Source organism: Miniopterus schreibersii (assembly GCF_964146895.1).
Source record: "Miniopterus schreibersii genome assembly, chromosome: 2".
NCBI lineage: Eukaryota > Metazoa > Chordata > Mammalia > Chiroptera > Miniopteridae > Miniopterus > Miniopterus schreibersii.
Genome location: NC_138102.1, coordinates 183,811,580 through 183,836,477, shown reverse-complemented (window position 1 = coordinate 183,836,477; position 24,898 = coordinate 183,811,580). Strand labels below are relative to the sequence as shown.

Here is a 24,898-nt window from a genome sequence, read left to right as displayed (position 1 = left end):
CTGTACTGGTGTCTGCGAAGCCAGGAGAGGAAGGTGCTTCAGAGAGGAGGAAGCCGGCGGCCTTGACAAATACTGGAGGTATCAGTAAGACCACGATGGAGCTTCAGCATGGACCCAGCAACACAGACATCACTGGGACCAAAAGATGACAGGTTTAGTGGAGGGGGGGGGCGGGGGGGGGCAAGAATTAGATTGGAGGGGTTATAGGGGAGGACGAGAGTAGAGAGCCTGCAGACAGGGTGGGGAGAACTGCTGGACTTGGGCTGTAGAGGGGAGAAAGCGAGGAAGCACCAGCTGGAGGGGGCAGAGGGGTCGTTAGGGGGGTTTCTGTTTTCTTGCCCTGGTTTTAAGGTGGAAGAAGTAACACCTGTAGGCTGATGGGAATGCCGGGCCGGGGCAGAATTGCTGGATCTGCGTTGGCTTGAAGGGAGGGGTCCCGAGGACAGCGCAGGAGGTGTGGGGTCAGCCTGGCCCTGGTAGGAAGTTCCTCCTGATTCCCTCATTCACAGGACAATTAGGGAGCACCCTCTAAGTGCCAGGCTGCCCCTGGGGCCCGGGGTGGCGGGTCTCTATGTCATCAGTGGCCCCGGCATCAGCGGAGGGAGAGGGTGGGCGGGGAGGAGTGAGGCCCGCACGCAGGAGGCTGGGTTGGGGAAGGACCGGGCAGCAGCGAGGCCCCGGGGAGCTGTGACCATAACACACCGGGCGGACGGTGCAGGCAAAGCCTGTGGCACCTGGTCGCAGTTGGGGGGGGGGCTACGGGGAGGTTGATAAATACATTCCAGGCGGTGGCATCAGGCAGGCCCGGTTCAAATGTTGCCATTGCCCCTTCGCAGCTGCGTGATGTCCAGGTTACTTAACCGCCCCGGGCCTCAGCGTTCCCATCTGTTCAGTGGGGCGATGGGGTTACGCAGGAGCGCGCACGCCTCGGGGCCGCGGGCCGTGCCGTCCGGCCGCGGAGCGCGCGGGGAAGCGGGGACTCGGCGGGGGGGCGGCGGGCGGGGCCGGGCCCGTGACCACGCCCCGGGCCGCCGGGCTGCGGGGCTCGCGCCGAGCTGTCGGCCGCCGGCCGCCGCGGGAGCCCGAGGTACCGGGGCCACGCGGAGGGCGCGCGGGCGGGGTCCGGCCGGGCGGGCGGGGAGGGCGCCCGCGGAGGGACGGGGTGGCCACCTGTCCGGAGGGACACCCGAGCGCGCCGACTGGGCGCGGCGCCGCCGCCCCGCTGCGCCCCGACGTTGGGCGCTGCGGCTGGACCGGGCGCCCCGCCCCGGAGCCCTCGGAGGGGCCCGACCGGCCGGGCCCGACGGTGGGGGGGGGGCGGGGGGCGGCGAGCAGCCCGCGCCCAGCGTGGGCCCCGCGCGGACCGTCCCGGGGGCGGAGGGAGGGAGGGAGGGAGGGAGCGAGGGGCTGCGGGGCGGGAGATGCTGCGGCGTCGCCGCGCGCGGCGGGGACGGGCCCCCTCTCCAGGTGGGGGGCCGGCCCGGGAGGCGCTGGGGAGTCGGAAAAAGTCGGGGCTCCCCGCTCCGGATTCGGGGCCGGTGCCGCGGGCAGGGCCCGTGCCTCAGTTTCCCCGCGCGCGCCGGGGGTGGAGGTCCCCCTCCTCGCCGGGCCCCGGAGGGTCCAGGCCGCTCCCTCCCTGGCAGGCGCCCCGAGCGGGGCGGGAGCCCTCGCGCCCAAGCGCCCCAGGGCCGACCCTGGCCCGGGGCAGGTACCTGGTTGCCGGCTGGTCTTGCAGGAGGCAGCCAATCGGTGTGTGGCTCTTCCCATCCGTCCCTCCCCCCATCCCTGCCCCCCCTCCCTCCCCCCATCCCTGCCCCCCCTCCCTCTGAAAAAAATATCCTCGGGTAACGATTAAAAAAAAAAAAATCCGTGTCCGCTGCCCGGCGCCCACCCGTGTCTCAGGAGGACCCTCGTGGTCTCCCCCACACTGAACGGTTGCCCCGTGGTTACTCCTGAAACGTCGTGGAGCACCTGGCTGGTGTCACCCAGTCTGGCCCCCCTGCTCTCTCCTGCCGTTGCCCCAGGGCTCCCCCTTTGTCACATCCTCTCAAAGAAGGGACAGAGGGCCCAGGCCGCCCAGGACTACACCCCTCCATGGAGATCTCCCACGGAGAGCCCCTAGATCAGGCCCAAATGGAAAGGGGAGGGGAGGGGAGGGGAGGGGACACGGAGTCCTCCCCAGAGTCCTCCGGGGGTTGGGGGTTCGTTTGCCTCATGTCTGGGGTGCCTGTCCCTGCTCGTCTGCCGGGACATCTCAGGATGGAAGTTCTTAAAAACGTGTTTTGTTTCCTTGTACCGTTCGAAGCCTTCTAGCTGTGTAGGCTAGTGGGGTTGTGCGGGGGGGTCTGTGTGTGTGTGATGGCCCCGGCCCGCTATGTGACAGGGTCAGCAGTCTCTCACCTTACTGGGACATCAGGAGGTTGTGACCCATCACATCAGCCCCAGCCGGCAACTCCCAAAGCCACCCGGCCATGGGGGACCCGGGTACAGATCTCCAAGCACTCAGGGCAGCAGGGGATGCAAGCCCCCCAAGGTCTGAGTTGGGACCAGGGCCGAGTGAGACGGGGCGGCTGCCTGGGACATTTGCAGCAAGGCTGGAACAAGGGGCCCGATGAAAAAGGGAAGTGAGAAGGGTGGAAACGGCTCTTCCCCACCCTCGCCTCCCCCTGCCCCTCCTGGTTCTCTGGGCTGAGGGTGGGTGGCTACACCTAAGGCCTGTGCGTCCCCGCGGTGCTCTCTGGAGTGCACTTCCTACTCATGCAGGACTTCCCAGGTGTGGGGACAACTTCTCAGTCTCACTGGGGGGAAGTAACCTCGCCTGAAGCTGGTGGCCGGCCTGGCAGGCACGTCAGGGGTGGTGTTCCTTAAATGTTGCTTGAAGGAATTAAGTAAAAGAAGTAAGGGGGGGGAGTAGGGCAACTGTCACAGTTGAGAGCTCAATGTCCAGTTTCCTAGATGCCTCCTAAAGGAAAAAGAGGTTCTGGAAAAGGGGGGTAAAGGGGGTGTAGCCTCTGGGAGTGACAGTTCTGACAAGAAGTCTCAGGGTCCCAGAGGCGGTGGCAACGCAGTAAAGGTCAGAGACATTTTGTGTGAAAAACATGGAAAAATCATGGAAGCCTTGGAGAAGTTAAAGTCTGGAATGAGATTCAATGAAGTGGCCACACAATATAGTGAAGATAAAGCCAGGCGAGGGGGCGACTTGGGTTGGATGACCGGAGGCTCCATGGTGGGACCATTTCAAGAAGCAGCGTTTGCTTTGCCTGTAAGTGGGCTGGACAAGCCTGTGTTTACAGACCCTCCAGTTAAGACAAAATTTGGATATCATATTATTATGGCTGAAGGCAGAAAATAAAATAGTATGGAACACTGAAAAAAAAAAAAGATGTAGGGGAGGAAATTCCATATTTGTATCACGTGGAGATAACAAGTGTTAACGTTTGCCCTTTTTCCAGACTTTTAAAACACTGTTTTCCATATTTAAGTATATTGACTGTATAAATGTTTCAAATTCCTCACCTCTCTCAGCCTTGTTTTTTATATTTTTCAACGCTCACATATTGTTATGTCATTCAGTTAATGCATCTCATTGACATGTAGGGTTTTTATGTCTGGCTCTTTTAGATAATGCATTGAATTCATATGTTTTTATGTCTGGCTCTTTTAGATAATGCATTGAATTCATACGTGTTTATATGTTGTTAGATGTCTCTTGGTAGCATTCTATGAGCCTCTCGAAGGGCTGCACCTAGAGCCAGCTGGCTCTCCAGAGGGACTGTGCTTGCTTCCTGGGGCTGTGAGTGTGCGTTTCTTGTTATTTCCTAGAAATGAAATTATTGGGTCAAAGATTATGAATGACCGGGCCAGGCCCTTTGTGTGTTCGAGCTCATCAGTGAGGTCCTCGCCCCTTGTCTCTCTGTGGCCCACATCTTCTCCCAGGTTATGGTTTAGCTTTTATTTTTGCTGCTGCTAGTGTGTTTAAGGAGCATGTTTTTAATTTTTAGTTTACTTGATCTGTGTGTGTGCATTTTGATAAGGAAGACATTTATGAGCTGATGGGAAAGAGCCAAAAGAGGGATCAGCTGAGGAGGAGGGGCAGGTCCATAGACTGGGGTCCCAGGGGATGCAGGAGGTGGGAGGGGTCCCTCCCTGGTCTACAGGGACCTGAGCTGGTGAGGACAGGAAGAGAGAGGGAGGGGCTGGGAGGACACCTTATAAATTGGCTTTGATCTTCCTAGACAGGGAGGCAGAAAAGCATCGGTGGAAAGAGAGGGTTTTCTGGACCTGAGGTCCCCAAGCTCCCTGTGCTGTTTGCGGGCCTGGTCCCCTGGAACCCTCCCTGCTGCCCTGGGAAGTAGCAGGTGTTACCACCCCCTTTGACAGATTCCCCGAGGGAGGAGAAGTGCCTTGTTCTGGAGCAGTCAGCTGACGGGCAGCAGGGCTGGGCTCAAAGTCTCCCCTCTCTTGGCACCAGCTGCGTGCCCTTGAGAACCCTCCCTCTCGGGCTTCCGTTCCTAGTGGATACCGGGAAGCGGCACCCCTCTTCCTCAGTCTGGAACTTGGTGAGTCTGTCCCTTCCTCTCCCGTCTGCTTTTCTTGGCCTTCTTTCTGGATGGACCCCAGTGGGTCCAGGAGCTCCAGGCAGAAGCCCCCACAGGCCTAGGAGAGCCCCTTCCTTTCCAGGCCGGCAGCTGCACACCCTCCCCGGGGCCTGAACTGGCGCCCACCAGCAGCTGCCCCCCAGAAGCAAGCAGCCTCCTGCATGTCACACTTACCCGAAGTCTGAGCTGGCAAACGGGGAGCCAGGTGGACAGGCACCGGGGAGTGAAACAGAAGAATCTGTGAACAGCCTTGATTGAAAGAGCAGACGCCATTGGCCCAGGTGTAGACACAGAGCCTGGGGAGTCCCCTCCCACCCTCCAGTTGTCTCTTGGCTTCATTTGCTCCCTCCCAGGGTCTCCAGGGCAAACCCCCCCCCCCCCCGGGTTGAGGGTGGGCTTCTACCAACAGCCCTCCTTAGGTACCAGACACTTCATTACCCTCTCGGCCATCCTGTGCTGTTATTCCCATTTTATAGATGAGGAAACTGAGACTCGGAGTCAAGCACCTCTTGTTTGTCACAGTGAGGCTTGGGCCCCTAAGCCAGTGCCGTCCCAGGTGAACAGGACTGGGCGACAGGCAGACTCCTTTTATCTGGCAAAGGGGGTTTGAATCCCAGCTGTGCCTCGGTTTCTTCAGGACGATTGGGACAATTAAGCAAGTTAATGCATAAAAACCACTTCGACCAGTGCGGTGCCCCGTAAGCCCTTAGAAAATGTACACCGTTGTTAGGTCACGTAGCCCCGTGCCTGACGGGAAGCTTTCCACGTATGTTAACTCAGCCTCCCACCTCCCTCCTGTGATGAGAGGATGGGGCGGTGGGCACACCCCGACCCTGGAGAGAATGTGGACTTTTTAAAACCTTTCTGGGGAGCCCTGGCTGGTGCAGCTCAGTGGTTAGAGCGTCAGCCTGAGTACCGAAGGGTCGCAGGTTCGATCCCTAGTCCCGACCGGGGCTCATACGGGAGGCAACCAACCCGTGTGTCTCTCTCCCATCAGTGTTTCTCTCTGCCTCCCCCACTCCACCCCTCTCTCTCATGCTCCCCTCCCTCTCCCTTCTACTCTCTAAAAATCGATGGAAAAAACATCCTCAGGTGGGGATTAACAAAAAAAAGCACAACGTTCTGGAGACCAGTTAGAGATCCGCATCTCAACCTTAAATTACATTTCCTTTGACTCGCTGGCTCCTTTCTAGGAAACGGTCCCATAGAGATAATGAAGGGGGTGCTCAAAACAGGTGCACGCACTTAGATGCTCACCGCAGCGCTGTCCGCGGGAGCAGAAAGGGGGCAGGCACGCTTCCAGTAGCGGAGACGGGAGTAGGCCGGGAAGGCCCGGCTGCCGCGTGAGCGGGTAGGCTGGAGCCCCGGGAAGCAGGGCGCAGAGCGAGATTTATTGACACACGTGAAGGGCAGAGCGTGTGTTTGCAGGCAGCTTTTTTCAGGTCTGATTTACGTACATCGCACCCGGACGGCAGATGAGTCCTAGGAAATGTGCACAGTTGTGCAACACCCCCACCTAGCTTTGGGTCCCAGGGGCCCAGCCTCTTTTTAAATGAAAAATAAACAAGGTGCCGAACAGCACCTGGACCAGGATCTCCTTTTGTGTGTCTCCCGCGCTCGGCTCTGGGTAAACACAGCCCTGTGTCAAGGGAGGCATCAGAAAAGAACCAGAGAGAAAAACACCAAAGGCCACAGGAAGACTGGCAGTCACATTGCCCCTCTCTCTGGTCTTCAGTGGCTCCAAATGTCATCAAGATAAAGAGTGAAGCAGGAGGTGTGAGGACAGGGCGGCGACTGGACACCCCCCCCCCCCACGCATGCAACCTCTCTATTAAGACTGGGTGCAAAAAGTTGGCTAGAAGTTGGTATATTCACGCTGTGCAAATACAAACAATATTCCAAGGTATGAAGACAGAGGAAAACCCATCCATTAGCCTCACAGCCAGGAATAAAACTGTCAGAGCATTTTAGTGATCTCTTGGCAAATGGCAACTCTCCTTGCCTATTATGGTGAGGAGGTTGCTGGCCAGGGGAGGGCGGAGGGACTTTTGGGGCGAGGGAATCGCATATTGCAGAGGCTTCGGATTCCTGGGACCTGGTGGCTTTGAGCCGGAGAGGAGAGCTGGTTTTCCTTGCAAGTGTAACCGTCGTCGTCAAAGGCACGGGGAATATCGGAGGGTTTTCCTCTCTCCCCCATCACTTCATCATCGGACGTGTACGGGGTGCCTCTTGTGCGCCAGGCCCCCCCTAATTCAGCGTCAGTTACAGTCTCAGGCCGGGTGGGCAGCTCCTCGGCTCCCAGTTCACTCCGGGGCCAAATTCACCCTGGTCATTGCCACTGGGACGCACCCCAGGGACTCCGAGGGTCTGCCCGTGGCCGAGGCTGTGGGCGAGGCCCAGGGTTTGGGGGTAGTGCTGGGCACTCACCTACTCTTTTTTTTTCTTTCCTTTGTTAATTGTCATCCAAGGATATTTTTTTCCATTGATTTTTAGACAGAGTGGAAGGGAGGAAGGGAAACAGAGAGAGAAACGTCGATGTGAGAGAGACACGTCAATTGGTTGCCTTCTGCATGGGCGCAGATCCCGGCGGCTTCCTGAAGGTGACTGCTCTGCTCACGTGGGTCAGGAGAGACTCACAGAGAGGGAGGGTTTGGGACTTGAGGGCCGACAAACCCTGCCGCCCGCAGTGACTGGCCAGGTGGTGCTGGGAAGGTGCCTTTCCTCAGTGCACCTGTTACGTCCGAGAGTCAGATCCCCGATGCGGCGGAAAGACAATCACTCCAGAGCTGATAATGTAACAGCAAAAGGGACTTTTATTCCAGCTAGCTGGGGTTCGGTCGTATCCAACGCAGTGGAATTCTGACTCGAACCCTGATCTAAATTTCCCACAAGCTTATATAGGGCTACAGTGAGCAAGCAATTATTGTCAGTTACAAAATTACATGGGTTATAAATTCTTTAGGAAGGGTGGGCTCAGGATGTTTCTCAATCACAGGTGCCTGAAGCTGGAGTGCACCTGGTATTCGTCAGGTTAATTCCTGGAACTGCCTCCACCTTCTGCAGTTGACTGAGTCACTCATGTATGCCTTTTGTCCTGCCCCGGGGCCTAGGGGCCTGCCTCTGTCTTGGTGGGTCCTCACACACCTTTGTCTTCTGTAAAATGGGGCCGCAGTGGTAGCCGTGAAGACAGAGTAAGCTGGGGTTGGCAGGGTTGCCTGGCACGTGGTTTGTTCTTGGCAAATGGCAGGCTCTTCCTCTGTAGTATGGTTAGGAGGTTCCTGGGCAGGGGCGGGAGAGGGGATATTTTGGGAAGAGGAAAGAGCTTATTGGAAAAACCTGGAATTCCCAGAGCCGGATGGCTTGAGCGGCACAGGGGAGGTCAGCGCGGCTGGTCTGGAGGCTGTGGGCCTGGAGAGGGGCCAGGGCTGAGGGGAAGTACCCACAAGGCCTTGGCATTGTGGGGTGAGGCAGGAAGCCAGGGAGGAGGCTGGCGTAGTGGGTCCTGACAGGGACAGAGACAGAGACAGAGACGGACGGAGAGACCTGAACTGCACTGTGGCTGTGGGCTGGCTGGAGAGGGAGAGAGGTGGGAGAAATCTGTGTGAAGAGAGGTCCTCCCCCTGTTTCCCCCTCCCTCTCCCTCCCCCAGGATTATCACAGTGACCTCCTAACTGCTTTGTTGTTGCCACATGTCCCCTGTGGTTTAGTCTCAAAAAGCAGCAATAAGAGGTAAGTCACACTATATAACCCTTTCCTCCTCAAAATCTCCCAGTAGCACCTCCTCCCAATCAGACAACAACTTCCAGTGGCCCCAAGCGGGCCCCCCTGCCCCATGGCCCTGCCTCTCTGTTATCTCTCTGACCTCCTCTCCTGGTATCCCCCTGCCCTGCCTTGCTCACCCTGTTGTTCCATCAACACCTTGGGCACATGGCCCCAGGGCCTTTGCACTCACAGTTTCCCCACTCTGGACACTTTTGCCCAGATACCCCTAAGGTTTGCACAAATGTCAGCTTTTCAGAGAGGCAGTCCATAAACTATTCTGTATAAAGTATCACACACACACAAGCCCAGTTTTCCTGCTGCATTTTTCTCTGTAGCACGTCTCATCCCTGAGGTATTTGTTTTCTCCCACTACAGCGTCAGCTCCATGAACGAAGTCAAAGATTCTGTCTGCTTTGTTCACTGCTGTGTGTATTTCTAGACCTTGGAGTGGGCCCTGGCACATAGTAGGTACTCAAGCATTTGTTGCATGAATGATCAAAGTGCTGGGAATGATGTCGAGGGCTTGACCGGTTTTTTTTTCCAAGATGACTTTTTCATGAGGTTGAGCGAGAACCCTCCTGTGCATTAGTTACCATCCTGCAGCCTCATGATCTGTCTCTGCTCTTGGCCTGGCACCACGGGGCAGGTGGCCCTGAGATACCCTGTCCAGAGAGGTCAGTGATGACTGCTTCTGATGGAATGGACGAACTGGTGCCAGAGACCAGATTCAGAAGGTCTTTCGAGAGAGGTCCTTAGACATTGTCCTTTCCAAGCTCTTTATTTTACGGATGAAGAAATAGAGGCTCAGGATAGGGGGGAGGGTCGTGCTCCAAGGTCACAGAGCAAGTGTGTAAAAGATAGAAACCAGGCCTGGTGCTCAGGCAATATCCTCTTAGCAGAGACTGTTCAAAATGCAAACGCCCCACCTGGGCAATGCTGTGTGCCCGGGGTGGGAGGTGGGGTGGCACTCTCTTTTGCTGCCAGTTATTTTTTTATCTTGAATACAGTAAGAAAGGAGAGTGAGGCAGCATGGGAACTGTCTTCCAAGTGGAGTGAACTCAGGACTCCTCATTCAAGCCAGAATTTTCAGATGCCACTCCCGTGGGCATTTCGTTTGCCAAACATGATTTTATCTGATCGCGTTCTCCCCGCTGCGTATGCCTCTGTGATCCCTGGGAACAGCAAGTGACCAGTGCAGAAAACTTGCCCATACTCGCCAGCCCGGGACACCAGGAAGCCCTGGGGTGGGGTGGGCAGTGCACGTGCCCAGAGCAAATGGGTGAGAGGTCGGACTCAGGGCGACTTGCTGCTCCCTGAACTCAGCCTGAAGGTCGGGCAGGGTGACTTCATTCTGACCAGGAGAAGCCACCCCAGGCAGCCCGACCTTCAGTCCAGCCTCCAGTACAGAGCTGGAGTGACCGGCAAGGGGGATGGCCTCAGGGGAGGAAGGAGGGTCCGCGACCTGGGGACAGAGGAACCTCGGCGCGATGACTAGCCATGCAGCGTTGGGAAGGTCCCCTTTCCTCTCTCGGGGCTGGCGCACCCTCGGGTCCTTCCATAGGAAGGGCCCACGGGTGCCGCCTTATTTTGCTGGTGCCCTTGGACCGTGGGGCAGGACACACCAGCGAAGCGACTCACGGTTGTCATCGGCATCGCTCATGGTGTGCAGTTGGCAAATGGCACTGCCCGGGGTCAGTGACCACAGTCGGTCCCGGCTTTGGGGGCCGCTTAGGAATCATTAACTTAGTCATTTAAAAAACACGAATGTGCTGGGGTCTGTGCTGGCCACGTGGGACTCGACACTGAGTAAAAGCGGCCTTGAACCCTGCCCGCTGACACCGCTCTCCCCGCTATCGGTGTCGCCGTGTGTTGAGTCAGTTCCTCCAGGAAAGACCTTGAGGGTAGTTTTAATCGTTTGCAATTGCAAACAAATCTGTGACCCGTACAGATGGCCCTTCTCTGTAGGATAAGGTCACGGGGGATCGCGTGACGAAGGGTCACTGGGTCTGTAACTCTGATAGATGAGGGTCACCTGCCCTCGTGGGGGGCCCTGGCCGCCCACCAGCCCCGCGTGAGGCCCTGCTCCCCCCCAGCCTTTCCTGAGGAATGTGTCCAGGCTCTGGCTCTGGCCGGTGGGCAGGGAGAGATGCTATCTGAGTGTTCCATTTGCATTTCTCTTACTAGCACAAAGATCCTCAATCTTGCTAATGTGATCAAGGGTCATTTTTTTTTTTTTTGCATGTATAATTTCGATTTTCTTGCTGGTCTTTTGGGGGGGAAGACGTGGAGAAGTTTACTTTTTTTAAGGAGTCAAGTTTACTCATGTTTGCTTTTATGGTTTCTGGATTTCATACATAATTCAGAAAACTTTGCCAACTCTAAGGGTATAAAGAAATTCACCCAGTTTTGTTCTGAACTTTTATGAGTGTTGTTGTTCTACGTTGGGAGTTTTTCCTGGGGCATGTTCTGAGGTATGAACTCGGCTTGTTCCTGTTCCTTCCAGAAGCTACGCCAGTTGCCCAACATCTGTATTAAAAGCTCCGTCTGCCTTGCTGATCGGAGATGCTGCCCTTTTTGGCTGTGCAAGTGCCACATGACTCCTGTGATTTCTTTGGTTTCACTGCCCCATTTGGCTGTTCATAGGACTGTGTTGTTTTGGGGGTTTTTTTTGTGTGTGTGTTTAATATATCTTTATTGATTTCAGAGAAAGGAAGGGAGAGGGGGGAGAGAGAGAGAAACATGAAAGATGAGAGAGTCATTGATCGGCTGCCTCCCGCATGCCCCCGACTGGGGATCGAGCCCACAACCCGGGCCTGTGCCCTGACCGGGAATCGAACCCCGATGGCCTGGATCCTAGGTCGATGCTCAGTCCCTGAGCCAGGCGGGCCGGGTGACTGTGTTGTTTTAATTATTGGAGCTGTATAGGATGTGTCGCAATCTAAAAGGCCAGTCCTTCCTCCTTTGTTCTTCCTTCTCAGAGTTTTCCTGTACGCGCTCGCTTGTTTATTTTTCTATGTGAACTTCAGAATCGATATGTCCAATTCCAGGATCACACACAGTTTATCACACACAGTTTATATACATTGGCTTAGAGAAAATTGACATCTTTATGAAGCTGCCTTCTATCCAAGAACGTGCTTTCTCTTTCCGTTTGTTCAAGTTTAATTTGTGTCCTACAGGGACTTTCAGGGTTTGCTCGCATAGATTTTGAACACCTGTTGTGAAGCTGAACCCTCAGTATTAGGATGGTTGTCGAAAGTCGGGGCCTCTTTTTCACCGTGTCCTCTGCTTCTGACTGCTTGTTTCTCATATTTAAGTGCGTGTCTTACTATGTTCCAGTGTTCTTTCATGATTTGTAATTTTTCAGTAGTTTCTCTTGACTTGTCCAGGTATATGGTAATATTTTGTGGAACTACCAACAGTGTAAACAATTTCTATTCTTTTTTATATACCTCTGATTTCTTTTTCTTGTCGAATTGCTTGGACGACTGCCTCTGGTACTAGTGATGGTGAGGGGTGCCTTTTCCTTTTTTCTCCTGTCTTCAGAGGAGTGCCCGCAAGTGGGAAGCTAGCTCCCGGCTGTGGTGGTGATAGAGCATTTGGTTAAGGAAGTGTCCACTGATTCCTCGTTTATCCAGAATGATTTTTAGCATGTCTGGGGAGACAGTGTGATCTTTCTCCTTAGATCTCCTTAGAATATGATGAATTATAGTAACGACTTCCTAATGCTGAGCCGTCCTTGCATTCTGGGAATAACCCCACTTAATTTTGATATTATAGTCTTTTAACATGCTGCTGAGTTCCATTTGTTTGTGTGTTTGTTTTTTAATATGTTTTTCTTGATTTCGGAGAGAGGAAGGGACAGCGAGAGAGAGAGAGAAACATCAGTGATGAGAATCATTGATCGGCTGCCTCCTGCACACCCCTTACTGGGGATCAAGCTGGCAACCCGGGCACGTGCCCTGACCGGGAATCGAACAGCAACCTCCTGGTTCATAGGTTGACGCTGAAGCACTGAACCCAGGCCATTTGCTTGTGTTTCATTTAGGATTTTTACAATAATATTCATAAGTGATATTGGTCAGTAGGGTGTCTTATGAAATCTTTTCCAGGTTTTCATATCCATTATACTTGAAAAGTTTTTCAAAGTTTTCTCTCTGTATTTTGCTATCGAACACTTTTTAAATCACCAGGTTTCTGTTATTTGAGAGTTTTCTAGAATTATCCTCTAAAAATATCTTGCGCTGGTGCTTTTCTTTCTTTTTCTTTTTTTAAAGTATGCTTTTATTGATTTTAGAGAGAGAGAAGGGAGGGGGGAGAGAGAGAGAATCCCATCACTGGCTGCCTGCTGCACGCTCCCTGCTGGGGATTAGCCTGCAGCCTGGGCATGTGCCCTGACCAGAAATAGAACCAGACACCTCTGGGTACATGGGAGGACACCAGCCAACTGAGCCACACTGGCCAGGGCTGGTGCTTTTGTTTCTTAATGCTCTTATAATCCTGTTTCTCATGTGAAAGTTGGTCTGTCTGGATGATCTGTCTCTTCCAAGAACAGTCTTGATTTATTGTGTTTGTCTAGAAATTACTTTTTTCAGGTTTTAAATTTTATTTGCAAAGTACTGTCTTATGATTAAAATGTTTTTCCTTTCCTTCTTCGGTGACTTTCCCATTTGGCATTTCTTAGTTTGCTTTCCTCGTGGTCCCTTGTTTTCTTAATTAGGTTTAATGGTGGTTTATATATTTTATTGAATTTTTTCCCAAAGAGCAAGCTTTTTGCCGTATTTCTCAGTTGTATGGCTTATCTGTTTCCTAATTTATTTCTGCTTCAATCTTTATTAATTCTTCCCTTATTCTTTCTGTTTACTTTATGGTTCTTTTTCTAATATTTTTACTCTGGTGTTTATTTTTTATCTGTTCTGTTGTAATTGTTACGTGATTTGGAAAATATATTTTTCTGACTGCTGCAGCTGTAGCCTATAGATTTAGATTCATGGTGTTTTGATTATGGTGGTTTTATGGAAATCCTACAAATTCAGTTGTATTTCCCTTTTGATTCAAGGATTGTCCAAGATGCCTGGCCAGCCTGGCTCCGTGGTTGAGTGTTGACCCATGAACCTGGAGGGAGGTCATGGTTCAACTCCGGGTCAGGGCACATACCTACCTGGGTTGCAGGCTCGTTCCCCAGTAGGGGGCGTGCAGGAGGCAGCCGATGAATGATTCTCATCACTGATGTTTCTCTCTCTCTGAAATTAATTTTTTTAAAAATTTAAATAAATAAATAAATAAATAAGAAAAATGAAATAATATTTAAAAATCTAAATATTAAATTATCCAAGAGAGGTTTTTATTTTTTTTTCAACCTCTGAACTTTTTTTAAAAATAATTTTATTTATTTTTTAATACATCTTTATTGATTTCAGAGAGAGGAAAGAAGATAGAGAGAGAGAGATAGAAACATCAATGATGAGAGTCATTGATCGGCTGCAGTCTGCAGCCCGGGCATGTGCCCTGACCGGGAATCGAACCCCGATCGCCTGGATCCTAGGTCGATGCTCAACCGCTGAGCCACGCCCAGCCGGGCTCAACTTCTGCACTTTTAAATAACCTTATAGTCATTCTGCCTTGTGATCATAAAATACCGGTATTTTTTGTACTTTCAGATGTCTTTGAGGTTTTCCGTTTTCGTGAATGTTCTGTCAGCTCTTGAAAAGAAAGTACACTATTCTTGGCATAGAGAGTTTGCTGTATTGTAGTACGTGACTGATTATTTTATTTTGATTTCCTGAACTCATATTTTTGCTTGATCTGTTTCATGTTGCCTGGGCTGAGGTGACTTACAGCCTCATTGGCGTGTTTCCGTCTGTCTGTCTAGGTCCCTGTGACTCCTTCCGCCCGCTCATTGCTGCAGTGCTTGGACCGTGTGAATTGCACACCGGGCATTGTGAATGGCCTGCCTTGGCTCACTTAGGGATGTTCGGCTCGGATTCGCATTGCCTGGAATTAAGATTCTGGCCCCAGCTTTGTTTTTGTTTGTATTTCTTTACTTTTGCTCATTAGTTTACTGTCAACCACACTAGATCACTTGGTTTGACACACGTCTCTCTCTCTTTTTTTTCTTTCATTCTCACTCGAGGGCTTTTTTCCATTGCTTTCTCAGAGAGAGCGAAGGGGCGGGTGGGGTGGGGAGAAACATCGATGTTTGGTTGCTTTTTACATGCATCCGGGTGGGGGCCGGGGATCCGGGTCGGGGCCGGGAATCGAGCCTGCAACCGAGGTCCGTGCCCCTGGCCAGAATCGAACCCGGGACCCTTCAGTCCGCCGGCTGATGCTCTAACCACTGAGCCAAACCCGCTAGGGCAGGTGTCTGTCTCTTGAATGAAGGATGGAGTTGGATTTTACTTGGGATCGTAACGGAAAAAATATTTTTTTAAGAGATCAGCGAGCTAAACCTACTCACTTACCGGTGTGGCCGATGTCTCCGGTCTCTCTGTCCTGTTGTGCGCGTATGTGCATTGTATGTCTTTGTGCGCGTGGGAGGGCTCTGTTCTTTATTCTTCCAAGTGTGGGCCGTTTTCTTCACTTTAAAAAAAATGGTGTAGCCCCCTGACATTTAGGAAAGCTCGTACTTTTGTTCCAGCGGCTACACTCACATTTATGCCTCTACGATATTCCTAGTCCCCTCTCTCTGTCGCTTCTGTGAACAGCGAGTGTAACTTGTTTCCCCCGTCCCCCCTTTCTCTGGTCACTCCCCGTTTTAGCTGACACCGTCTCGAGTGATTCTAAGGGTTTGTGTGTTTTTTGTTTGTTTGTGTTTTCATTCTAATGCCTCTGGAAGCTCAGTCAGGTAGTGTGCATGACGGTTGCCATTGCTTACCTGTGCAGTGACACAAAAACCTGAAGAAGAGGTGGCAGCAGCCGGGCCGGGCGTGGCTCAGCGGCGGAGCGTCGACCTGGGATCCAGGCGATCGGGGTTCGATTCCCGGTCAGGGCACATGCCCGGGTTGCCGGGTCGATCAATGGCTCTCTCATCATTGATGTTTCTATCTCCCTCTCCTTTCCTCTCTCTGAAATCAATAAAGATATATTTAAAAAAAAAAAAAAGAGGTGTCAGCAGCCGGGAAGGAAATTCTGGAGACGGGGGTGAAGCACTCCTCTAAGAGATGCCACGTCGCCCGCAGCCGATGGCGCAGGAGATGGTCCTGTGTGGGAAACGCAGGCCTCAGTGACACGGTCGAAGTCACTCCCAAGGATCAGGTTTTAACGGTGCATTTCAGGAACATGCTGCCCAGTTGATTTCATTTTTCTTCTTATGTCTGCACAAGAGCGATAGGTGATTTAGAAATCCGACTAAACATTTCTTTCAAAATAAAAATCCTCTAGAATAAGAACGCCCTGCGACATCGTTTAATTGGCAGCATTTTTTACTTTTAGTGGTATATGACATAATGGTGCAGCTACATAACAGTTCCTCTTAATAGATTCAATGAAATAAGGTAGAATTTTCCTTCTTGGGAGTCACCCGTGTACTTTAAATATGTCTACACTTTTAGCAAGTGAAGGTGCGGCAACCGCTAATCTTATTTCACTTTCCCCCTTCTTTCCCTCTTCCTTACTGACATTTTTTTAAAAGTATGTTTTATTGATTTCAGAGAGAGGAAGGGAGAGAGAAATATCAATGATTGATCGGCTGCCTCCTGCACGCCCCCGACTGGGGATGGAGCCCGCAGCCCGGGCACGTGCCCTGAGCGGGAATCGAACCTGGATCTCCTGGGTCCTAGGTCGATGCTCAACCGCTGAGCCACACCCAGCCGGGCCACCCTTTAAATTTTTTAAGCCACAGTTAAATATCGTCAGTACTCTTACCGAAGTTATTCAACCATTTGGCTGGTTGAAGCTTATGCCTCAGTTTCCTCACGGGAACGATATTGCCAAAGTCCTGATACTTCAGAACTATTGGTGTGTAACCCTCATATTTAAAGGACAGCTTGGCGGTGTCCTTGACTCAGTTTCCTTGGCGGTCCTGTAGGCGTTGCTCTACTATCTTCTGCCCTTGAGTGTTGCCGCCGTCAGCCTGATTCTCTTCCTCATTGACGGCTTGAGTTTTTTCTGTAGCTGCCCGAAGATTTATGTTTGTATCTCTAAAGTCCAGTCATTTTACTAGAATATGTCTTGGGATTCACCATTCCAGGTCATTGTTCCATAGTACATGGTGCACCTTTTCAATTCATGAAATCAAGTCTTCCCCATTTCAGGAGAGTTTTCCTGAATTATAATTTTAAATATTTCTCCTGTTCAGTTGTTTTGAGTTTTCTCCTTTAGAAACTCCGGTTATACCATTGTTGGATCTCCTTTACGCATCTTCTCTATCTGTTTCTCTTCTTCCTGAATTCTTGGATCTCCTTGACTATTTGTGTTTAGTTTTGTTCACTTTTTTTTTTAAATCCTCACCTGAGGGTATTTTTTCCATTGCTTTTCAGAGAGAGTGGAAGGGGGAGAGGGAGAGGGAGAGAGAAACATTGATGTGAGAGAGACACATCGATTGGTTGCCTCCCACACGCACCCTGACCGGGGCTGGGGATCGAGCCTGCAACCGAGGTACATGCCCTTGGCCAGAATCGAACCCGAGACCCTTCAGTCAGAGGGTCCACACTCTAACCACTGAGCCACGCTAGCCAGGGCATTTCTAACCACACTTTGTATGGAGTCTGTTCTCCCTTATATTTCTTGTAATTTGGTCTTCACTTCTGAAATGTCTTTATCTTTGTCTTTCACTCCGTTCCTGAGATCTGCCAGTGTTCACAGGCCGTCCTTCTGTCTCGCACCCCTTTGTCCAGTTCTCTGCTTCTTGTATTTCTGCCCTTTGGTCTTCCTTCTGGTTTTGCCGTTTTTAAACCTCATGCTGTAATTATGGGTCAGGGTTTTTATTCATTGCGCGCCAATATGGAATCTTTGCACGGATGCCATGTTTATTTTTTCGACAATTTTTTTCCTATATTTGAATTGTTTGCATTTTCCTGGACCGGCCATCAACAGGAAGTTATGGTGGAAACTGGGAGAGGCCAGAATAATTCTCTGGGTTTCTCTGCTGAAAGGCTCTGTCCTCTGATTTCACGGGAACGGGTTGTTCCTTTAAAAGGTGCCCTTCTCCAGATCAACTCCTCTTTTGCCTCTTCGAACCCAACCTGGTTCAAGAGGCAGCCTGCCTTCAGCAGTGAGCCCCACCCGCCCCCAGGGTCATTGGGACCTTCCCCTGCTGAGAGCCCTCTGCACCCCACAGTCCTCCCCCACATCCCTGTCTCATCTGCTGGCCTCAGGCGGTTGGGGCCACACTTACACGTGATTTGAAGTGAATGGGTTTTTCTTGCCCTAGTTTCCCTAAAGCCGTAGCTTGTGGTTTCTGTTTTCTTACCCCTGTTGCTCTGTGTGACATCCATGGGAGAGGAAATCGAGAATCTGCCCTCTTCCTTACTGCTGCCTTATTCTTGTTGGGAAAGGAGCCTCCGCCTCCCTACGTTCGTCACCTCCCGCAGAGGACAGCCATTGCCCGCTCCATGGCTGTGGGACGTGCGACAGGCTTTGAGGAGGAGCGTTTTGTAAGCTCTGCTCTGAAAACAGCCATCTTTACCAGGATCGTCACCTTCTAATGACTGCCACTCTTATTTCTTGAGTAGAAATAATATATTCCTGTTTGCCCTGAAAGGTTGGGGGAGGAGGGGAGACAGCAGACCCCTCAGGGGTGACCGGAAGCTCTAGGTATTGATTTTTTATACCTTCTTCATGAGGTGGCTCTGAGGCGCCAGGACAGAGACAAAGAAAAGAGGGGGTGTAGTGGAATGACCAGTGGCCTCATGCCCTGTCCTCACCCCCAGAACCTGTGAATGTGACCTCATTTGGAAAAAGGGTCTTTGCACATGGTACGTTAAAGATAAGGAATGATCCTGGGTCACCCAGGCGGGCCGTACATCCCATGACAAGTGTCCTCTGAGAGACAGAGGGGGGAAGACACGGACACACGGGAGAGGCCATGTGAAGACGGAGGCAGAGGCTGGAGGGCTGAGGCCACAAGCTCAGGAGCTCAGAGCCACCAGGAGCTGAGAGCGGCAGGAGCAGTGTCCCCTAGAGCCCGAGCGGGAGTGGGGCCCAGCCGACGCCTGGATTTCAGGCTTCTGCCCTCCTGACCAGTGAGAAAACGGGTGCCTGTTTTGAGCCCCAAACTTTCAGCTGTGGGAAACTAATACAGGGAGCTGCACGTTTTTCTGGGTTGACTTCTGGGACGCCTGCCTCCGGCAGCGCCTCGCAGAAGCCTTCAAGGGTATGGGACAACCCTGCAGAGGGACAGGAGGGGCTCCCTGAGCTGTCCCCACTCGAGGCCCAGGTTCCCATGCAGGCTCCATCCCCTACTGCTGTGGGACCTTGGCTGAGCCCCTTTCCTTCTCTTGACCTCTGTACCCCCATTGGAATCTCTGGCATCCTGGGAGCCCCTTGGTCAGTACCCAGCCCAGCAGTGGGGTTTGGTGTGGACCAGGTCTGACCATCCCTGTGACTCGGTTCTGTTTGGGTCATGGTCACCCAGTGCTGGGCTGGACATGGGAGCCCAGAGAGGATCAGAAATGGAGTGCCCCACTGTGGAGGCAGAGGTGGGTGTTGGCCATGAAGAGGTGACAAGTGCCAGGTGGGAGGCCAGCAGGGGTCCGTGAGGCCCGAGGCCCTCCTGCCTTCACCAGTCATCACTTCTCACTCCCACTTTCTGCCTGAGAGAGATCCTGGGGTTTATAATGATGGGAGCCACAGACGGGCTTAGAGCAGGGGTGCAAGCACAGTTAACGTGCTAACTGGAAATGCCTCCCCGGTGCAGGGCTGGAAGGGGGAGGCCGGGAGGTAGGAGGAGGTGGTGGCAGCAATGTGCCAGGCTTATTTGACGAGGGCCAGGCCTTCGGCCCCAGCTGCAAGGCCCATCCCGGGGGCCAGGAGCATGTTTTGGGCCTCAGGTCACATGGGTATTGGGCTGTGGCCAACTTGGCCCATACACAGGTTCTATTCCTGGGCTCCAACACCAAATACGGTGTTTCTCGCATCTGGCACCCTCAGCTATCGCAGTCTTGGCTCAGTGGCACGTCCTGCCTCTCCAACTCCACACCATGGCAGAGCCAGATCACCCCAGTGCCGCCGGGCCCTCAAGCAGCCAGGGCCTCACTCCGTCCAGCTGTCTGTCTATCGGCTTCTCAGTATGGCTCACATTTGGGTTGAGAATACTTGGGACCAGAATAGCCTCTCTCCCTGCCGGGAAAAACCAGGGCAGGGAACACAAGGTTCTTGGTTTACTTCAGGGCTCTACCGTTCAGGACCTGGCCGGTGGGGGTGGGGGTGAGGGTAGGGGCTATGGCAGGCAGCTCACCAACTCTGACCCCCAGTTTCCTCACCGGTTCTTTTGGTCACTCGTTGATTTGCTGACTCACTGACTCACTCACTCATTAATTCATTCACCAATCATTCATTGAGTCACTCACCCACTCGCTCCTTACCTACACTATCACTCACGCAGTGTTTACTGACTACATACTAAGAGTCAGCCACTACTCTAGATGCTGAACAAAACATATAAAACACAAAAATGTACTTGTCCCATGGGATTATGTTCCAAATAATTATCTAACACAAACAAGTACAAAAAGGAACAGTATGTTAGAATAAGTACCGGGGAGAACAAACTGCAACAGGAGGCTACGAAGTGATGGGGGAGTTGAAATTTTAGGGGAGCTAGGGAGGGCCCCATGGGAAGGTGATTGTTGAGTGAAGGTGAAAGGAGGTGAGGGAACGACCTATGGGAACAGTGTTCCAAGCAGAAGGAACAGCAGGTGCGAAGGCCCTGAGATGGGGGGATGGGTCTGCAAAGGAGCAAGGCAGTCAGGGGTTGGGGGACATCCAGGACCTGGCGGACCTCGCACATCACTCAGGACCTGAGCAGAGGAATGGCTGGCCTGCCATGTAGTTTCTCGTTTTTTGAAAAGCTGTTCTTTTTTATTGAGATATGTTAACATATAACATAACTGCTTTCAACAAAGTGATTCAGTGTATGTATATACTACCAAGTGATCATAATAGGTCCAGTTAACATACACTGCCATGTATTTTCAACGTTCCCCTGGCTGCCGAGTGAGCAAATGAATGAGACAGTCATTTGCCTGTGTGCCTACTGTGTGCCAGGGATCGAGCTGAGCGCTGGGAAGAGAAGGCATACCGGCCTTGATGGCACTTTACGGAAGTCCATCTGGCCAACTCCCTTTTCACCCAGTGTCACCTGCCCGGGAAGCCACCTTCTCCGGGCTCTGCTGGCCTCTTTGCTGCAGTGCAGTCATCACCTAGTATGTTACCCTTGCCTCTCTTCAGATGGCCTCCCACAGCCCGAGCGCTCCTCTAGGGCAGGGCCGAGGGGGCGCAGGAATCCAGGAACAAAGGAGCCCCAGTGCTTTGAGCTCATGGCCCACCTCACTCTGTCTCTCACCATCTTTTGCAGATGGATTTGCAGGCACAGGGAGCATGTGGAAGAGCCGTGTTCGTGTTGGCAGAGGAGGTTGGCTGCTGAGCCAGGGCGTTTCTACAGGAGGCCTGCCAGGCTGCCCGGATCCCCACCTCACCGCCATGGGCCACCCAAGCTGGTCAGTTCCAGCCCTTGACGTTGTGACGGTTCCCTGCCCTCGGCCCTAGGGGAGGGCCAGGCCCAATGGCTCATGTCCTAGGCTCCTGGCACCACTCTCTGGCCGTGAGACCCATCTGTCCTGGGAGGGGTTGTCCCTGGCTCCCTGTGGACCCAGACCGTGTCCAGTCCCTCTACCCCTTTCTGCCCAAGTTTCCTTGCCTCTAAAGTGGAAACGATGCAACTGCCCCCTGCCCCCCAGGGTTGCTGAGGGCCAGAGTGGGTGTGCATTTGGCACTGTGCACTCAGCACTGAGTAAATGGGGGCCGGATTCTGTTAATCGTGAGCAGAGTCCAGGCCAGTGTGCATGACTTCCCCCAGCACCAGGCACGGTTGTGCATTGGCTGCACTGTCTCTCTCCCAGGCAGGACGGCGCAGTGGTGAGAGCACAGACCCTGGAGCCAGGTGGCCTGGGTTCAGACCCATACCCTGCCACTTGCTGATTGTGGGACTCTGCATGAGTTACCAGACTTCTCTGTGCCTCGGTTTCCTCACCTGTAAAGGGGGTGATGATTGCCACCCCTTAGGGTAGTGTAACAGTTTAATGAGTTAATATATGTTAAATGCTGACAGGGTTGCCTGGCATGTGCATTAGGCAGTCGATATTGATTGAATGGATGAATACATACATACATGCAACCCTTTAGTGGGTTCTAGTGTTCCCGTCTTACAGGTGGGAAGATTGAGGCTCAGACAGCTTCTTGCCCCAGGTCTCACAGCTGCTTCATGCAGACTTGAGGTCACCTGCATCCCAGGCATTCACACAGTCGCACCCTTGGGGATCGGACCCAAGCCTATCTTGTGCCTCCCAGCCACCTGCAGGGCACCCAGGAGTGTTCCTGGCTGCTGGGCAAGTGGGCACTACCCGGAGAGAGTGAGAGTCCAGGGGCAGCAGTGCTAGCAAAGGTCATGGACTATAGCACAACTTCCCTGTCCCTTTCCCCTGAGTCTAGGAAAAGCACAGGCCAGGGCAGGGGCTGGGGAAGCCAGGGGCCCAGGAGACCCAGCGTGTCTGAGCCAAGGGCTTCAGGACCTGGCAGGCATCCTCACATGCCTAGAGTTCACCCGTCCTGCCTGTGAGCAGGCCCACATGCCAGCACCCAGGCCTGCCAGTGCCCAGGGCCCCTGCCAGAGGTCCCCAAGGCTACTTGGCAGTCCGCCCTCTTGGACCAGCTCCTGCTTTGTGGACTGTGGGGTATGTGCACCAGGCCTCAGATCACAGGCTGCCAGCCTAGCGTGCTGAGGGGGCCAGGCTCGGCCAGGCAGATACCTGTGACAAAGGCATTACTTGTGACAACTGCACATGCCAGGCCCTGCCCCGGGTCCCCGATGGCCACAGGTTATAGGTGGCACTGGCCCAGTCCTTGGGGAGCTCACAGGTGTGTCGCAGAGCACGAAAGGGCCTAGGCCTCAGTGCACGGCCCACTGCTCCCATTTTCCAGGTGAGGAAGGAGGGGGGGCTCTGTGCAGCCGGCAGGCCTGTGGGCTTCGGTGACCGGCGTCACCGTCAGCTGCTGTCTGTCGGCAGGGTTTTCTTGGGTCAGGTAGGCCAGCAGCCTGCCCGAATGTGCTACTCATCTCTTGCAGACCAGCCAGTTCCTGCTGGGAACTCCAGGCGCCATCGGGGAGACCATGTCCAGGCCCCCGGACCGCCTGCTGTGGCTGCTGCGGGGCGCCCCAAGCCAGCGGGGCTGTACCCTGTTCATCATCAGCTTCAAGTTCATGTTTCTGGTCTCCATCATGATCTACTGGCACATCGTTGGGGAGCCCGGGAGCGGAGGACAGCTCTCCAACCTGCCCGTCAACATCCCCTGCCCCCACTTGGCGACCCCCAAACTGCCCTCCAGCCCCCCGCCTCCGGGCAACATCTTCTTCCTGGAGACCTCCGACCGGACCAGCCCCAACTCCCTGTTCATGTGCTCGGTGGAGTCGGCCGCCAGGGCCCACCCCGACGCCCGGGTGGTGGTCCTGATGAAGGGGCTGCCCGGCGGCAACGCCTCGCTGCCCCGCCGCCTGGGCCTGTCGCTGCTGGGCTGCTTCCCCAACGTGCAGCTGCGCCCGCTGGACCTGCGGGCGCTGTTCCGGGACACGCCGCTGGCAGCCTGGTTCGCGGCCTCGCCGCGCCGCTGGGAGCCCTACCCGCTGCCGGTGCTGTCCGACGCCTCCCGCCTGGCGCTCATGTGGAAGTTCGGCGGCATCTACCTGGACACGGACTTCATCGTGCTCAGGAGCCTGAGGAACCTCACCAACACGCTGGGCACCCAGTCCCGCTACGTCCTCAACGGCGCCTTCCTGGCCTTCGAGCGCCACCACGAGTTCATGGCCCTGTGCATGCGCGACTTCGTGGCCCACTACAATGGCTGGGTCTGGGGCCACCAGGGCCCGCAGCTCCTCACCCGCGTCTTCAAGAAGTGGTGCTCCATCCGCAGCCTGGCTGAGAGCCACGCCTGCCGGGGCGTCACCACGCTGCCCTGTGAGGCCTTCTACCCCATCCCCTGGCAGAACTGGAAGAAGTTCTTCGAGGATATCAGCCCCGAGGAGCTGCCCCGGCTGCTCAATGCCACCTACGCCGTCCACGTGTGGAACAAGAAGAGCCAGGGCACGCGCCTCGAGGCCACGTCCGGGGTGCTGCTGGCCCAGCTCCACGCCCGCTACTGCCCCACGACACACGAGGCCATGAAGATGTACTTGTGAGGGGCCTGCCAGGCCCCCTCCGCGTACCCGGCATTCAGTTGGAGAAGGGCCCCCAGCCTCTCTTCCCGGGGAGGCGAGAGGAGGGGTGGGGAGCAGGGAACTGGTGGCTCAAGAGCTGTTATTGGAGGACTTGCTGCAGAGCCTGGGGTGTGCTCCCTTCAAGCCAGGGTGAAGCTGGTGGGACACCCCTCGGCCAGAGTGCTGTCTCAGGGTAGAGGTGACAGGTGGTACGGGAAGGGGCCCCCAGCCGGAATCAGCTGGAGGGAGCCGGGGAGCATCTGGGTCTGCTGGACAGCACGTGGGAGCTGTGAACATCACAGCATGTTCCAGGCATCGCCGGGAAGCCAGGCCATTTGGGGCCGAGGTGATGGGAGCAGCCTCAGAGAAGCCCAAGGAAAGGGGAGAGGAAGGCGGCCCCAGATGAGAGGAGGCCGCCTTGGGAGAGCAAGCAGTATGCAAACCCAGCCTCTGGAGCCCCGGGGTGGGGCTCTGCTCTTTCCTGGGTTTTGTTTTTTTTAGAGGCCCAGGCTGGCAGAGCTGGCCTGGGGAACATTTTGGGGAAGGCCCTGTCTGCCACCCATCCTTTCTTTCCACAGATGTTGCAAGGGTGACAGCTGCCCCCTCTAGGGGCAGAGGGGTATGGAAGTATTTTTGGCTTGGGAAAAGCGTTTTAAAGAAAACACTCCCACCCTGCTGGTAATAAACACAGGCAAATAATAAATATAACAAAAGTGACTCACTGACATCCAGTGCCTTGTGATTGATAAAACACACTCACTCGTACAGTACAGCCCTTTTCAGCTCCGTCCCGCTGATGGGGGAGCGCTGGGGCTGGAGGTGACTTCCCTGCCTAGATGGGAAGGACTGGGCCAGCAGAAAATCTGCTCTCTGTGAGTCCCCAGCTGGTTGGTGTTGAAGCTGCCTCAGAGCTGGTCAGTCCAGCAGAAGGCCTCCTGCAGGGCTGGGGGTGCTGCCAGGAACTCTAGGGCTCTGCGTGCTGCGCTTTGCCAGCTGAGGGGGAAGTGTTTAGAGGCCTCTGGATTCTGTCTGCAGACGGTCTTGGGCAGCCTGGTAAGGTGGTGAGTTCCCTGGCTCTAGGCTTATTCAAGAGCAGGTGATGTTTTTGATGCAAACAATGGATTATATGTCA

At 54.0% G+C, this 24,898-nt stretch overlaps 1 protein-coding gene and 1 pseudogene across 8 annotated transcripts; both read left to right on the top strand.

The window, feature by feature from the left end:
* A4GALT (alpha 1,4-galactosyltransferase (P1PK blood group)) lies at nucleotides 1-24,492 on the top strand. Of its 7 annotated transcripts, none has more exons than XM_081128861.1 (3): nucleotides 1-78; nucleotides 20,875-21,016; nucleotides 22,642-24,486. In XM_081128861.1, the coding sequence occupies exon 3, from the start codon at nucleotides 22,687-22,689 to the stop codon at nucleotides 23,746-23,748; it is 1,062 nt and encodes a 353-aa protein (XP_080984987.1). In that variant the 5' UTR covers nucleotides 1-78; nucleotides 20,875-21,016; nucleotides 22,642-22,686; the 3' UTR covers nucleotides 23,749-24,486. The 7 variants fall into 7 exon arrangements, with proteins under 7 accessions (XP_080984987.1, XP_080984988.1, XP_080984986.1 ...); XM_081128862.1 differs by lacking the exon at nucleotides 1-78 and adding an exon at nucleotides 1,028-1,087 and having other exon boundaries at nucleotides 22,642-24,492; XM_081128860.1 differs by lacking the exon at nucleotides 1-78 and adding an exon at nucleotides 4,491-4,559.
* Nucleotides 2,956-3,352, top strand: LOC308553830 (peptidyl-prolyl cis-trans isomerase NIMA-interacting 4 pseudogene; annotated as a pseudogene). The gene has a single exon. The product of its transcript is annotated as a peptidyl-prolyl cis-trans isomerase NIMA-interacting 4 pseudogene (transcript).
* Nucleotides 24,493-24,898: the final 406 nt, after the last annotated feature.